This window comes from Bombina bombina, chromosome 1 (genome assembly GCF_027579735.1).
Source record: "Bombina bombina isolate aBomBom1 chromosome 1, aBomBom1.pri, whole genome shotgun sequence".
NCBI classification, from domain to species: Eukaryota; Metazoa; Chordata; class Amphibia; order Anura; family Bombinatoridae; genus Bombina; species Bombina bombina.
The window spans coordinates 1,195,812,664-1,195,829,123 of record NC_069499.1 but is presented as its reverse complement, the minus strand read 5'-3'; the positions used below and the strand labels follow the sequence as shown (position 1 = coordinate 1,195,829,123).

Genomic DNA, 16,460 nt, shown 5'->3' with positions numbered 1-16,460 from the left:
TTCATATGGTCCCAGAGGAAAGCTTGCATCCCCAAAAAAACAATATATCTAGCTAAAGAAAACACAGGTATGGGTGCACCCAACATATACGATTATTATAGGGCTTCCCAGCTTGCCCGAATAGTAGCCTGGAACCACTCTTCTCAGGAAAAACCATGGACTCAGATAGAGTCCCTCGTAACAGGCATAAACTTCAGAGAAATTTGTTGGATCCCTTTGAAACACAGACCCAAAACTAACGGCTAGATTTGGAGTTTGGTGTTAGCCGTCAAAAGCAGCGTTAAGGGGTCCTAATGCTGCTTTTTTCCGGCCACTGGTATTTAGAGTCAGACAGGAAAGGGTCTAACGCTCACTTCCCTACCGCGATTCCAGGATACCGCAGATCCCCTTACGCCGATTGCGTATCCTATCTTTTCAATGGGATCTGCCTAACGCTGGTATTTGGAGTCTTGGGAGAAGTGAGCGGTAGACCCTCTACCGACAAGACTCCTAACGCCAAAAAAAGTCAGTAGTTAAGAGTTTTATGGGCTAACGCCGGAATATAAAGCTCTTAACTACTGTGCTCTAAAGTACACTAACACCCATAAACTACCTATGTACCCCTAAACCGAGGCCCCCCCCACATCGCCGCCACTCTAATACATTTTCTAACCCCTAATCTGCCGACCGGACATCGCCGCCACCTACGTTATACTTATGAACCCCTAATCTGCTGCCCCTAACATTGCCGACCCCTATATTATATTTTTTAACCCCTAATATGCCCCCCCAACGTCACCACTACCTAACTACACTTATTAACCCCTAATCTGCCGACCCGACCTCGCCGCCACTATAATAAATGTATTAACCCCTAAACCGCCGCACTCCTGCCTGGCAAACACTATAATAAATTGTATTAACCCCTAATCTGCCCTCCCTAACATCGCCGCCACCTACCTACAATTACTAACCCTAACCCTAACACCCCCCTAACATAAATATAATTTATATTAAACAAAATAATATTCCTAAAATTAACTAAATTATTCCTATTTAAAACTAAATACTTACCTATCAAATAAACCCTAATATAGCTACAATATAATTAATAATTACATTGTAGCTATTTTAGGATTTATATTTATTTTACAGGCAAATTTGTATTTATTTTAACTAGGTACAAAAGCTATTAAATAGTTAATAACTATTTAATAGCTACCTAGTTAAAATAAATACAAAATGACCTTTAAATTAAATCCTAACCTAAGTTACAATTAAACCTAACACTACACTATCATTAAATTAATTAAATAAATTACCTACAATTACCTACAATTAAATACAATTAAATAAACTATTCTATAATACATAAAAAAAAAAAAAATTACAAAAAATAAAGAAATATTACAAGAATTTTAAACTAATTACACCTAATCTAAGCCCCCAATAAAATAAAAATAAACTAAATAATAAAAGTCCCTACCCTATCCTACATTACAAAGTAATCGGCTCTTTTACCAGCCCTTAAAATGGCTTTTTGCGGGGCATGCCCCAAAGTAATCAGCTCTTTTGCCTGTAAAAAAAAATACAACCCCCCCCCAATATTAAAACCCACCACCCACATACCCCTACTCTAACCCACCCAAACCCCCCTTAAATTAACCTAACACTACCCTTCTGAAGATCTCCCTACCTTGATTCGTCTTCACCCAGCCGGGCCGAAGTCTTCATCCGATGGGGCAGAAGAGGACATCCAGACCGGCAGAAGTCTTCATCCTATCCGGGCAGATGAGGACATCTGGACCAGCAGACATCTTTATCCAAGCGGCATCTTCTATATTCATCCATCCGGAGCGGAACCATCTTTTTCCCAGCCGACGCGGATCCATCCTCTTCAACCCACGCCTACTCGTCGAATGAAGGTTCCTTTAAATGACGTCATCCAAGATGGCGTCCCTCGAATTCCGATTGGCTGATAGGATTCTATCAGCCAATCGGAATTAAGGTAGGAAAAATCTGATTGGCTGATTCAATCAGCCAATCAGATTCAAATTCAATCCGATTGGCTGATCCAATCAGCCAATCAGATTGAGCTTGCATTCTATTGGCTGTTCCGATCAGAATAATAATAGGGTAGGGACTTTTATTATTTTGGGGGTTTTTTCAGTAAAATCCTTTAGCTGGAACATAATTGAAGCCATCAAAACCCCATCAAGAGGAGGAGATAGATCTTCAATTCTAGGGAGACAGGAAGTCTATTGGATTTTTAGACTCAAAACTCAGGTCCCTAGGGGATATAATTCAGAATTCGATCTTGTTAACTTTTGGGAGTAGTATATGCATATATATAAAAAATATACAAAGAAGTCTATTCTCCTTAATCTTGTACATTTAATACGTAGTTATGTTTTAACCTGTTTCTTGTGGTCCCTTACTCCAATTCTAAAGTATTTCAAAAATTGTCTAATATCTATTTCACAACATTCTCTATAATTTGTGCCTAATGGAGAGTAATGTCTGTAAGAATCAGACTATAATGAGTTAAAAGTATCTCAAATATCTCTCCCCCTAAATAGAAACATTTGTATAGAAAATGTGCATCAATTAAATATCTTTGTATGCAGGTCTTCATTGGTAACTGAATGAGATCAAATTTCAAGATTTATTATTCTTGTTGTTTACATAAATATTATATATAAATATGGTAGTGCTCTGATAAATAAATAGGAGCTACTTCATCTAGATAATTGATCTGTGCACCAAATTGTAACTAGATTCCATAATAATGATTCATTTATTGAACACTTTAATATTAATACTATTAAATTAATATGTAAATCCCTTTATTCAAAAGATATGTAACACCTCTGTTAATTTTAACATCAATTACAATGTAAACATTTGATATAAGCAATTTGATAAGATGATGTTTTTGTTCTCTGCAGCCTCTTGTTTCACCTTTAGTCTGAATGGGTTAATTATACAGCTAATTCAAATTAACATGTAATTAGATATGTATATAAGTTTGAGTAAATGTATACTAGACATGGTCTATGATTACGGCAACAGCTAGCCGAAACGCGTTAGTCTGTTCTATGTTTTTTACTACTTTTCTGATGTTTTAGCTATCATTAAAAAACTTCAATAATTTTATTTTTACTCCCGGGACTTCATAATTTTTTTTGCTTTTTCACTTTTTAAGAGTTGTGAGGAACTCTTGCCTTTTAGTCCCTGTGAGTATCGGCATTATAGGAGCATACTATTTACCTAGAGCCCGGATTGGATATTGATTACTCACTCAGTGGAAACAAAGATTGGCGCAGGAGAAGTTGACGTCACGTCCGACTAGTAAGTCCTGCACTCACAAGGAGCTGAACCGGAGCTGGAGAGAGTTTGGCGGTTGCGTTTCTTAGCGTAGCCGTCCTCCCGTCTGCATCGAGGTGAGCTTACCCAACGAGAAGCAGAGGTCTTCCGCCTTGACGACAAGGTAATTTATGGCAAAAGGGTCTATTTTGCTGAGGTGCGGGTGAAGTTTTAAACGTGACCGCCGTGTCAAGTCTTCCTAAAGTGGTGTTGTTACTGGTGATTTTCCTGTGTTTCCCTAGTACATATCCTAGAGGCCTATGTTTGTATGTACCATTCCCTGATGAGCGTTATACCTCTTTTGTCACTTTAATACTTTAGTTAATAAGAGTTAATTTATTTCGTAAGATTAAAATTATATTTAACTGGGGGGGCGGAGCCTGGAGAGCCCGAGAATGGCCGCATATTTTTCTGCTCTGATTATGGCTGCACTATAAATGTTTTTACTTGCTACTCTCTGATGAGTCGAACCCTGAAAAACTACTCAAGTATACCCTGGACTTTGGTCTAATAGCTGGTGATGCCGAATTTAATATAGGGTGTCATCTCTCTGACTCAGTACCAGAGCTTCACTTTGAACCTACACAAGCGGTGGCCATCTTAACAACCTCGTGGCTATAATATCCAACTACCACCAGGCTTCCAACTTATGAGGAGTGTTAACATCTTTAAAACCCCCCGGCGGGTACCCCGTGTGGGCCTGTCGTTAGGACGCAGTGTTACCTCATTAATCACTGCAACTCCACAAAGCACAAGAGCGCATACATCTATACAGCTTTTTTTCAGTGTGCTGACTTGCTGATTCATTCAAAGTTCCAATATGGACATGGAGGGAGTCACTACCTTTTTTGAAGCGCTGAGAAACCTATTGTCAGCCCACCATGATGCCCTAGAAGAAAAGTTAACTGCAGTGTTCAAGCCTGGAGTGCCCCAACAATCTGCACCACCCGGTCCTGTTCTGACAATACATCTTAGTGATGGCACTTTGGGGCCCCGGTGCCACACACCTACCTTAGTTGAGGAAGACGAACCACCCGCTATTACGGGACCGGCACATGGTGCTGAGAGGATCGCAGAGGCTAAAACTGACCGAGCTGCCACTGGTGACGCAACCTGTGCAGGGACTAGCAGTATCGGCATAACAGAGGCCCAACCAGTCACTCTGCTTATTACAGAGAGAACCCTTGCTGATCGCACAGTCCAGGGCCGGGTGACTTGGATCATTATTCACAAACAGAGACACTACCTTATCGCTACTACTTATGTAAGGCTCAGGCTATGGACTACCAAGCGAGTAACTAGAAAAAATGACTTTAACAAAGGGACTCGAAATGGTATTGGTTAAGCTGGTGGGTCTGGTTACAATTACGTTAAGCGTTGTATTTAAAGCCATCTAGTTATGTTTGTAATTTTTTCTGCTGCCATTTTTGATGTTTACACTGTTTAGTATGGCTTGAATGTTTTAGTGATTCCCTATCCCTGGGATACTTCATTGTTGATTGCATATTTATTATAGTCTCTTTACATCACTGCAACTTAGCAGGCAGGGGTTTATTTTTATTTTTTTACATAACCTAATTTTAATGATACTGTGACCACCCTACAAAACCCAATTTAGCTGTTCACCTTTATACTAGCCCTTTATTGCATTTGCCCTTCACAGTTTTATTAAGAAGGAGCAGGCTAGGGAAGTGTCTTATTATTTTACTGTAGAACTATTGTGTGGTGCTGCATGACCTGCGGCCGGGGTGATGCACCATGCACATACATATTTATATAACTAGCATTTATACCTAGCAGGACATAAGAAATGAATCTAGCTCTGATTCTGGGTTGTCCATGCAAATCTTTTCTATACTTGCTTTACCCTTGCCTGATTACCATATAAAAAGTCCTGAGACTGTCTCCTCTCCTAAGTTGGTCAGCACAGAAAATTTATACTATACTTTAGTGTGCGTTAACATTCTTTCACCTAGTTGGCACTAAATATTCTAAATTTGCCCTATCTTGTTAATATTATTTTCAGCTGTGTCAATAGCAGAGAATTCTAGATTAAAAAAGTAAAAAAAGAGGTATTCCAGTAAGGGTCCATAAGTGGCCCTCTCCAATCCATGGTCACCTACTTTATATTATGTTCATGACAACTCCGTGTGGCCCAAAAGTGGTCGCTTACATCATGTAGTGGGTGTTCAGTTAACAAAGCACTTATTGTGTATTATGGGAAAGCAATTTGTCATTCAATTATAGTGTTTATTTATTTGGCATATACTTGCAGCTTATTATGTAATAACCTTTTGTTCCCTATATTGTGTATTGACAATTACTAACTGTTTGTCTTGACGGAAAACAAAAAAAAACCCTCAATAAAAATTATTTTGAAAAAAAAAAAAAAAATTATATTTAAAGGGACATTCAACACTTAGTGTAACAGGTTTTTATATAGTAAATTAAGAAACGGAGGTCCGCCTACACTATACCCCTCCTCCCTTGCCGCCTTGCTTCTGTCCTAATCAGCGGCGCTAACTACTCTAATGCCCGGTCAATATGGATGCCGAACTCCCCCCACTATAACGTAGCTGCCTTCTTCTTAAACTGATAAGCAAATCAGAATCCAGTCCTCGGACTGAAATTGCACGCGCATGCAATTTCAGTCCGAGGACTGGATTCTGATTTGCTTATCAGTTTAAGAAGAAGGCAGCTACGTAATAGTGGGGGGAGTTCGGCATCCATATTGACCGGGTATTAGAGTAGTTAGCGCCGCTGATTAGGACAGAAGCAAGGCGGCAAGGGAGGAGGGGTATAGTGTAGGCGGACCTCCGTTTCTTAATTTACTATATAAAAACCTGTTACACTAAGTGTTGAATGTCCCTTTAACTTAGGGGGGTTTTAGGGTTAGACTTAGCTTTAGGGGTTAATACATTTATTATAGTAGCGGCGAGGTCCGGTCGGCAGATTAGGGGTTAATACTTGAAGTTAGGTGGCGGCGATGTTGGGGGGGGCAGATTAGGGGTTAATAAATATTATGTAGGTGTCGGCGATGTTGGGGGCAGCAGATTAGGGGTTCATAGGGATAATGTAGGTGGTGGCGGTGTCCGGAGCGGCAGATTAGGGGTTAATTGTGTAATGCAGGTGTCAGCGATAGCGGGGTCGGCAGATTAGGGGTTAATAAGTGTAAGGTTAGGGGTGTTTAGACTCGGGGTTCATGTTAGGGTGTTAGGTGCAGACTTAGAAAGTGTTTCCCCATAGGAAACAATGGGGCTGCGTTGGGAGCTTAACGCTGCTTTTTTGCAGGTGTTAGGTTTTTTCAGCCCAAACTGCCCCATTGTTTCCTATGGGGGAATCATGCACGAGCACGTTTTGCCAGCTTACTGCTACCGTAAGCAACCCTGGGATTGAGGGTTGAAGTGGCGGTAAATTCGGCTCAACGCTCCCTTTTTGGAGCCTAACGCAGCCCCTCAGACAACTCTAAATACCAGCGTTGTTTGGAAGCAGCGGTAGGAAAAAAAGCTGCGTTAGCTACGCAGGTCTTTACCGACAAAACTCTAAATCTAGCCGATAATTACCTAACTACTATGTAGATAGTACACTCAAAGAATGGGATAAACTCCTACGTATGAACCCAACCCTCTCGAGCCCCATCTCACCCATGACACCTTTACTCAATAACCCAGATTTTGTCTGTCTCTAGTTTTCACAGCTAGCTGTTATAGACGGCAAACCCTCAAATATCCCAGGACACACGATCATTAAGGACGGCCATGTCAACACACAAAAAGCTATCGCTCAAGAAATAGGCCCCCCTTTTACACAATGGTACCCCTACTTTCAATTACGACATGCAGTCAACACATCACCACACAGACATGATATAATCAGACCACGCACACCATTTGAAACACTTTGCTCAAATACCGAATACATTAGATCTCATTTTTCTCTGGCATACAAAATATTACAGCGCTTTGCAGCGAGTAATAGGACAACCATACACAGAGGTGGGAAAATGAGCTTCACACAGAACTATCTGATGCAGAATGGGGTAGAATTTTTGTCCCAATTAAAAAATCTTCACTCTCCCAGACCATTGTAGAGATGAACTACAAACTATTATCTCGTTAGTATCTGACACCGAAGAGACTGCATAGTATATACCAGAGTGCTTCCCCACTTTGTTGGAGAAGATGTGGAGGGGTGGGTGACCTTTTACACATCTGGTGGGGATGTCTGTTTCTCCACACATATTGGAAAGATATTTCAGATAGTATTAATAGCATCTTAAACATAGATATTGACTTATCCCAGACAGTAGTACTACTTAATGCTATCCCAAAAATACCATGTCAACTTAGACGGAAACTCTTTCAATGGATGCTAAACAGTGCTAAACGCTTAATCCCTAGACTTTGGAAGACTACTCAACTCCCGACACATTCGTCATGGATTAGAGAAGTTGAGCATGTGCTAGAACTGGAGAATATATATTATACATACATGAGTAGACAAGACTTTATTTTCGATATTATCTTTATATGGGAACAAAGACCTAGAGATCAATAAGGATAGGGATGACTGAATAGGTTTGCACGTCTGTGCATGTATAGGGCCGGTTAGATCATATAGTGGGTTCTTTCTGACCTCCAACCCCCTCCATTCCCACCCATTCCTCCCCTCCCCACCCCCCCTCTCCTTTTCCTCTTCCTTTCTTAATCTTGTTTTCATTTTTAACATTGTTTGTATTAGGCATCATCTATAGCAGTGCCGGGACATATCGATATGAAATTGTGAGAAATGCTTATTAAAAAGTCTGTCAAATGATCTAGCTACACAAACATAAACGTGTAATGATGCGATTATGCAATGCTGTTGTTTACTCTGTTATTACTTTTGTGATATCGGCTTAGACAGCTTTCTTCATGTTTGAGACACCATCTTGATGCCTTTAATGTTCTTTTGATTGCTTGTTATTTTTGTTATCATAAAAAGTTCAATAAAAATATTTAATAAAATATAAAAAAAGAGTAAGCACAGTTGATTGATAATAAATGGCTTCAGCCAAACACTAACCATGAGTGAAAGAAAAGTTTTTGTGTTATCATTCATATTCTCTGAAAAATGGCCAAGAAATCATAAATTCTGCCAGGGTATGTAAACTTATGAGCACAACTGTATATATATATATATATATATATATATATATACACAGTATATTTATATAGAGGTTTAGGTTGATGGATAATAAAGTGTAATAGATTTCCCCCTGATGATGTATTATGGGGCTGAAAGAGGGTGTGCAGGGGGGTCTGATGTGGCATGTGGCTGACAGAGAGGCTGCAGGGGGGTCTGATGTGGCATCTGGCTGACAGAGAGGCTGCAGGGGGGGTCCTATGTAATGTGGCTGACACCAAGGCTGCTACATCACACTGTTTGATGTAACATATCTCCAACACTGGTGTTGCAGGACGACAGGGGTCGTTGTGGAATGTTGCGCACTTTGCTGAATTTGCACATAAAGTTCACTGTTTTGCATATAACAGCCAGGGCCTATTTGTGCTCCCAGACCTGTCCTGGTTATATATAGTCGCAAAGTTACAGTATATAAAGGTGCTATATACCAATTATATGTTCAGTTTATATGGAGTTATTTGTTTTCAGAAGTTCCACACACACAAAAATATAGTATAAGAAAAAAGCTTTATTGCCATGAATATGAAGTACCAGCATTAAGCAATTAATGACTTTGTGCACTGATAAAGTACACAAACAATGCAGTTGTAAAAGCAGATTATAGCATCTTTAGAAGGTTAATAGACAATCTGCTCCACTCCCACGCACACCTTTATTCCCCTTACTCTATCCATCCTCCCTCCTGCTAGACACTCAAAATAGTCAACTCATTGATCAATCAGCGATGAGTGACTGTCTGGTCATAGGGGACAGCAAGGAAGTTTGAGGAGGCGGAGCTGCAATTCTCCTGTAATCACAAGAGATATAAGCTCACTGTAGAAGTAGAACAGCAAGCAGATTCTCCTGAGCAGTGAGAGGAACCCTGAGCATCCTTACCTGCAGCATCCTCTCCAGCTCTCAAGCACACAGTGAGTATCGACACTACCAAGCCTCTACCCAGAAGCCTCCTCATAATCTTGTTCTTGTCCTCATTTATCATTGGAAACTTGCTCCATAACAGTCTACAGTACTTGTTAACTTGCTTTCTTATTCTCTTGTATTATCCCAAATACTTCATTGGATCAGTCATAACAAAACAAGTTCCTTTCTTGTTTTTGCCAAAGTCTTTATTTTTACTGTGCAATATAGTAATTTGTAGCACTGTATATTTATCTGCAGCACTATAAGATTATTTTTGGCACAATATATTTATGTGCAGCACTATAAGATTATTTTTGGCACAATATATTTATGTGCAGCGCAATAAGATTATTTTTGGCACAATATATTTATGTGCAGCGCAATAAGATTATTTTTGGCACAATATATTTATGTGCAGCACTATAAGATTATTTTTGGCACAATATATTTATGTGCAGCGCAATAAGATTATTATTATTATAATTTTTGGTGCTGTGCATTTATATTTTTCACAACATGGTAATTTTGGCACAGTATATTTATGTGCAAAACAATATGGTAATTTGTGGCACAGTATATTTATGTGCAGCACAATATGGTCATTTGTGGCACAGTATATTTATGTGCAGCACAATATGGTCATTTGTGGCACAGTATATTTATGTGCAGCACAATATGGTCATTTGTGGCACAGTATATTTATGTGCATCACAATATGGTCATTTGTGGCACAGTATATTTATGTGCAGCACAATATGGTCATTTGTGGCACAGTATATTTATCTGCTGCACAATATGGTCATTTTTTGACACAGAATATTATTTTGCTGCACAATATGGTCATTTTTGGCACATTATATTTATATGCAGCACTATAAGATCATTTTTGGCACAGTATATTTATGTGCAGTACTATAAGATCATTTTTGGCACAGTATATTTATCTGCTGCACAATATGGTCATTTTTTGACACAGAATATTATTTTGCTGCACAATATGGTCATTTGTGGCACAGTATATTTAGCTGCCGCCCAGACTGCCCACTTATTTCAGATCTTTTGACAGACTTGCATTTTAACCAATCAGGGAGTGAACATAATGTTATATATATGGCACACATGAACTAGCACTGTCTAGCTTAAAATTTTGTCAAAATGTACTGAGCTAAGAGGAAGCCTTCAATGGCTTATAAATTAGCATATGAGCCTACCCAGATTTAGCTTTCAACAAAGAATGTCAATAGAACAAAGGTAATTTTATGATAAAAGTAAATTGGAAAGTTTAAAATTGCATGCTCTATATGAATTATAATTTTGACTAGACTGTTCTGTTAAATACTAGTGCACAAGCCCTGACAGCATATTCCATTTGCAGCCCTCATCATATGCTGTGAGTGTGAGTAGATATAATTATATATTCATTTTAAGTTTGCTTGACAATAATCTTTCTGTGTATATTTATTTGGCTTTACAGTTAAATGTGTTGTTTGTTTACTTTTTGCATAAAGATTTCCAATGAAACAGTTAATCCATCCCTGCGGTTGTCTAAAGATGAAACCAGATAGAATGCTGTAGTTGTAAAGTGATACCGATATACACAGGGAAGAGGGAGATTTCAAATTCAATTTTGTTATTTTCTTTGTAATTGTATTTTTGTGATATTATAAATAAAGCTGGACAGGACCCCTAGAGATAACATGACATATGAAGTGTAACTTAATGGGACATAAACCCAATTTTTTTCTTTTATGATTTAGAAAGAGCAAGCAATTTAAAAAAAAAAAACTTTAAAATGTACTTGTATAATCTAATTAGCCTTATTCTCTTGATATCCTTTCTTGAAAAGAATATCTAAATAGGCTCAGTAGCTGCTGCATATAGATGCCCCATTCATGTGCATTGCTATTTCTTAAACAAATGATATCTAAAGAATGAAGCAAATTAGATCATATAAATAAATTGGAATGTTGTTTACAATTGTATTATCTATCTGAATCATGAAATAATAATTTTGGGTTTTATGTCCCTTTAAGTTACTGGCATAATTCCAATTTAGAAAAAGTTTTTACCTTCACTCCGGCTTTTGATCCACCTGGGTGGTAAATCTTAAATGAATAGAGACTGGAGTTTTTTTTTAAAGACTTCTTGAGTTTGTGGCTGTAGAACATTTGTTAGCTTTGTAACCTATAATTTGGGGACATATTTCAATAATGCATGGTAGATATTTCTGAATATATAGCTGCTTTATACAATGTAGATTTGTTTGTTTCTCTTGCGGTATGTAGAGAGAAGTAGGAACACAGGGCTTTCTCACAGTCAATTATAAGCTGTGTAGTTCTGGAGCCTCTTAAATTACAGCCCAAAGCAATTTTATGTCTACAGAATCACTGACTCTGTAAACAAAAGAGATCACAGGGGGAATCAGCAAAGAAACAGGCAAGAAGGTCTGAGTGAGAGCGTAAACGGTTAGCCCTGCAGGAGCTAGCTCTGTTCACTCACACTGATACGCAGATATGTTTCAGAACAAACATAGATCATTAGTAACAGTTATGGGGAGATGTTATGTAAAACAATAAAACCTGTTACATGACAGCAATAGGGGAGAGGAGGGGAATGTGTAGTGAGAAGACTAAGGGGGAGTTTTTTAAAGAGCATTAGGAGCCAATGTATAGGAAATTAAATTCAGCTCAGCAATACGAGAGGTTAATGAGATGATATGGGGGATTTAGCTGGAGCAATCAAGTCAATACAGTTACAGGAAACTTGTATATATCAAAACTGAGAAGGTATAGGATGGGGTAACATAGAGCTTTATGGTTTGTAATTTCTGTTAATAGTAGGTGTTATATGCAGCAACAAAAGAAGTATACAGAGCAGAGTTGTCCAACCCAAGGGCCATAATGCGGCCCTCCAAAGCATTTTATCTCGCCCTCCCCTTCTGTGTATCTGAACTAAAACAGAGGGAGTTTTCAGTACTTCTGTTTTCTACCTGTAATACTTAGCTTCTATGAACAATTATGTAATGATGGACATGTGGTATACAGAAAATAGGGGAGACCCTTTATATTGGGACAATAACACAGACCACATTGCCAGGCAGATAAAGGCCCCTCTGTAAGATAAAACAATGGCAGGTTTTAAAATGTATTTGTTGTCATTTTGTGTTAAATGACATTCTGCTGTGACCCTGCCTGCTATAAATGTTAGATATACTTTATATAGAGTAGTAGAAGACGGTATAGGGAGGGATCAAATAAGTATTTATCAGAATATCTAATAGAGAGCAAATGAAAGTGTAATGGGGAGATATTATATGAGATGAGAAATATTAGTAATTGCAGTCAGCTATATTATGTCACATGCCCCTTCTGTGTCCCTCAGATGGTCACCTCATTGAAGCTTTGGCCCATGATGATAGCTGTGGCAGTTTGCATTATTTTGTGCCTGGGAACGATAGTTGAAGGTTACCCGCCAAAACCAGAGAACCCCGGAGACAATGCATCCCCAGAAGAGATGACAAAATATTTGACTGCCCTAAGGCATTACATCAACCTAGTGACACGACAGAGGTACGTGATCATGCGCTCTACAAATCCCTTGCACTGAAAGCCTCCATAAAACTCATTCTGTTCCCATGTAACTCATGAATAGCTTCTCCTATCCCCTATGTAACTTCTAAATATATCTATTCTTGCATCTCATCTTTCTAGTTACATATAGAGGATGTGCTATATTGTTGTAATTACTAGTTGTTAAGTTTACATATAGAATGTGATATACCCTTTTTGCATTTACTACAGATATGGGAAGAGGGACAGCCCTGCTGACAATCTGCTGTCTGAGCTTCTCTATGGGGACAGTGGCAATCACAATAGCAGATCACGGTGAGTGACAGATAACACTGAAGCAGAAAAGTGATGTAAAAGAGAGATAGAGACAGTGCAAAAAGGAGGAGAGAGCAAGTTAAACAGAACCAGAGATGGACATTGTAAGGTGGAGAAAGATTTCATTTTAAAAAAATAGAGAGTGAAACAAAAAGTAGTGTAGAAATAAGAGAAATGAGATATTTTAATGGGAGTAAAGTCAGACAAAGGGAGAGTAAAAGAAAGTGGAAGGAAATGTACAGAGAAAGGGAGAATGAAACAGACAGAATAAGAGTTAAAGTAAATTTAAAGGGAGGGGGAATTGAGAGACAGAGATGAAACAGAGAAAGAGAAAGATTGTTTAAAGGAGGAGAACGAAAGAGAATATTAGCAATGCAAGAGAAAGAGGATCAATAAGAAAATAGTGAGGATTAAAGGACTTTCTTTTGAGATTATTTATATCAGGAATGGTTAATGTTCTAGCACTGGGGGCCACAGATCAATATTTTAGAAGCCTTAAAGGCTGTATATTAATGTACGGCTATTAAACAGAAGTTTAGGGAGAGATTTATTAATAGTCTAGCGCCGAGGTTGGCATTTAACATTGCACAAGCATTTGTGGTGAAATGCTTGTGCAATGCTGCCCCCTGCTCACTGGCAGCCAATCGGCCGCTATCAATAGCAGGGGCTGTCAATCATCCTGATCAGATCAGGGTGATTTCGATCTGCCACCTAAAAGATGGCGGACAAGTTAAGGAGCATCGGTCTTATGACCGCTGCACCTTAACTTCCATTTCAGGCGAGCCAGAAACGATAGGGCTCCAAAGCAGCATTCACTGCTTAATAAATGGAGCCCTTAATATATATATATACAAAACTGTGCAGTTAGTTACCCTCTGTCTGCTTTTTCCCCCTCCATAGGGCTCTTTTGAATTGTGGTCACCCCAAAGCACACATTTTTAGTTCCTTCCACTTTTCCTTAGTGCCGCAAAGCTATGGCACATGTTGTTAGTTTTGCTTCTCCAGAAAGGCCAAGAGCCCTTTGGAGCCCTCGGACCTCCAGTTGGCTATCCCGAATTTACATAAAGGAACATTAAAGGGACATGAAACTTATTTTTTTTTTATTTTAGGATTCAGATTGGGCATCCAAGTGAAAAAAATAATCCAATTGACTTCTGTTATCAAGCTTACTTTGTTCTCTTGATATCCTTTTGTCCTCTTGATATCCAAGTGAAAAAAATAATCCAATTGACTTCTGTTATCAAGCTTACTTTGTTCTCTTGATTTCCTTTTGTCCTCTTGATATCCAAGTGAAAAAAATAATCCAATTGACTTCTGTTATCAAGCTTACTTTATTCTCTTGATATCCTTTGTCAGAGCAGGGGAGTAGGTTCAGTAGCATGAATGTCAAGAGCACTATATAGCAGCATATTATATTATTTGCAAGAGCATTAAATGGCAGCATGCATTGTTTGCTTACATTTAGTCATCCGGACACATGTATGCTACCTATTTGCTCTTCAACTAAGAATATCATGAGAATGAGCAAATTTGATAACAGAAGTAAATTGGAAACATTTTTAAAAACGTATATGCTCTGTTTGAAAGAAAAATGTAGGTTTTCATATCCCTTTAAAATCATTTTTTCCTTTCCTGCATTTAAAATAGGACATTTTAAAATGCATTTAAGATCTTGTACATAATTGAGTGTATATGGTCACAATAGAAATGTGTATTATTGTTGGGTAAATACAGTGATATAGACACAGGGATATAGTGGACGTTATGAATTAAACTTGCTGTCCTCTCACTTTTCATATTTTTCTTTTCTTTTTTTTAAAGGTTCGAAGATTCATCTTACAACTGGTGACCTCTTGATTCATAACGTCTCCCTTCCTTGTAACCGCTCCACTTCTTCCCTCTTTTTAACGTATTGATTATTTTTACTCCATTTTGCATTATGATTGAGTCCTGCATGGCATCTTTCTGAGCTGCAGGTGTTGTAGCCCAGTGATGCCTCTACGAGGTGTAGTGAGCATGCGTGTGCGCGCGTGCATACCATCCCACCAGAGCTGCCTCTCATGTGACTCACTGTGACGTGTATGAGAGAGAAATTCGCTGTGTTCAGAATTAAAGCAAGTTTAACGGAAACAAAACAAAGTCTGGTTTTATTATTTCTATGTGGGATTAACACTAACGTGTTCTATGCTGCACTTCTCTGTGACTGCTTTATTGCAGAGTCTGGGCTCTGAAGGTTAGTTGCTGACTATGTATTTTTCTAGGACAGGAGCTGGCAACCTGTGCCAAAGTAATAATATAATGTGACCGTGTGTGCCGGCCATATGCTTTGTATAACGTTAGAAAATAAAGACAGGACACATATAATAATAATAAAGTGCCATAAAACACGTTAAGATCTGTGCATATCCTAAAAGGGCTGATTAAGTAAAAATAGATTGCATAAAAAATTGTTAAAAATTGCTGACAAGTATTTTAAAATAATTTTCAAAAATAAGCAAAATTAGTTACATAGCCATGCTGTTTGGAGTAATCTGCTTCACCCCCCCTTATCAGTGTTTAGCTTCAGAAACACAGGCATTGTATTTTAACTGAGTTCACAGCAGCTTATTTGCTTCTAGGCATGCTCCAGCAGATAATGGGCATATTTATCAAGCTCCGTATGGAGCTTGATGCCCCGTGTTTCTGGCGAGCCTGCAGGTTATGAAGCAGCTGTCACAAAGACCACTGCTCCATAACCTGTCCGCCTGCTCTGATGAGGCGGACAGACATCGCCGGAAATCAACCCGATCGAGTACGATCGGGTTGATTGACACCTCCCTGCTGGCGGCCGATTGGCCGCGAGTCTGCAGGGGGCGGCGTTGCACCAGCAGCTCTTGTGAGCTGCTGGTGCAATGCTGAATACGGCAAGCATATTGCTCGCCGTATTCAGTGAGGTCTGGCGGACCTGATCCGCACTATCAGATCAGGTCCGCCAGACCTTGATAAATTGGGGCCAATGAGTGTTAAAGTATTGCATTCTACCAAAACAAAGGTGCATATAGATATAGCCATAGAAGAAATTGTGTGGGGGGAGTTAGAGCTGTACAGTTCGGAAACTTTAAATAAAGGGTTAATGGCGAGGCACTGCAGTAAAGTAATTAAAGTACA

At 38.9% G+C, this 16,460-nt stretch overlaps 1 protein-coding gene across 1 annotated transcript; it reads left to right on the top strand.

Annotated features, from left to right (window-relative positions):
• Window positions 1-9,379: 9,379 nt before the first annotated feature.
• LOC128641907 (peptide YY-like) lies at window positions 9,380-15,452 on the top strand. Its single transcript, XM_053694494.1, has 4 exons — window positions 9,380-9,437; window positions 12,811-12,998; window positions 13,230-13,313; window positions 15,135-15,452. The coding sequence occupies exons 2-4, from the start codon at window positions 12,811-12,813 to the stop codon at window positions 15,160-15,162; spliced, it is 300 nt and encodes a 99-aa protein (XP_053550469.1). The 5' UTR covers window positions 9,380-9,437; the 3' UTR covers window positions 15,163-15,452.
• Window positions 15,453-16,460: the final 1,008 nt, after the last annotated feature.

Bases quoted from the DNA above. Each gene is read 5' to 3' on its own strand.
- LOC128641907 (XM_053694494.1), top strand. From the start codon at position 12,811: ATGGTCACCTCATTGAAGCTTTGGCCCATGATGATAGCTGTGGCAGTT. The intron at 12,999-13,229 runs GTACGTGATCAT...CATTTACTACAG, and splicing joins AACCTAGTGACACGACAGAG to ATATGGGAAGAGGGACAGCC. The intron at 13,314-15,134 runs GTGAGTGACAGA...TTTTTTTTAAAG, and splicing joins AATCACAATAGCAGATCACG to GTTCGAAGATTCATCTTACA.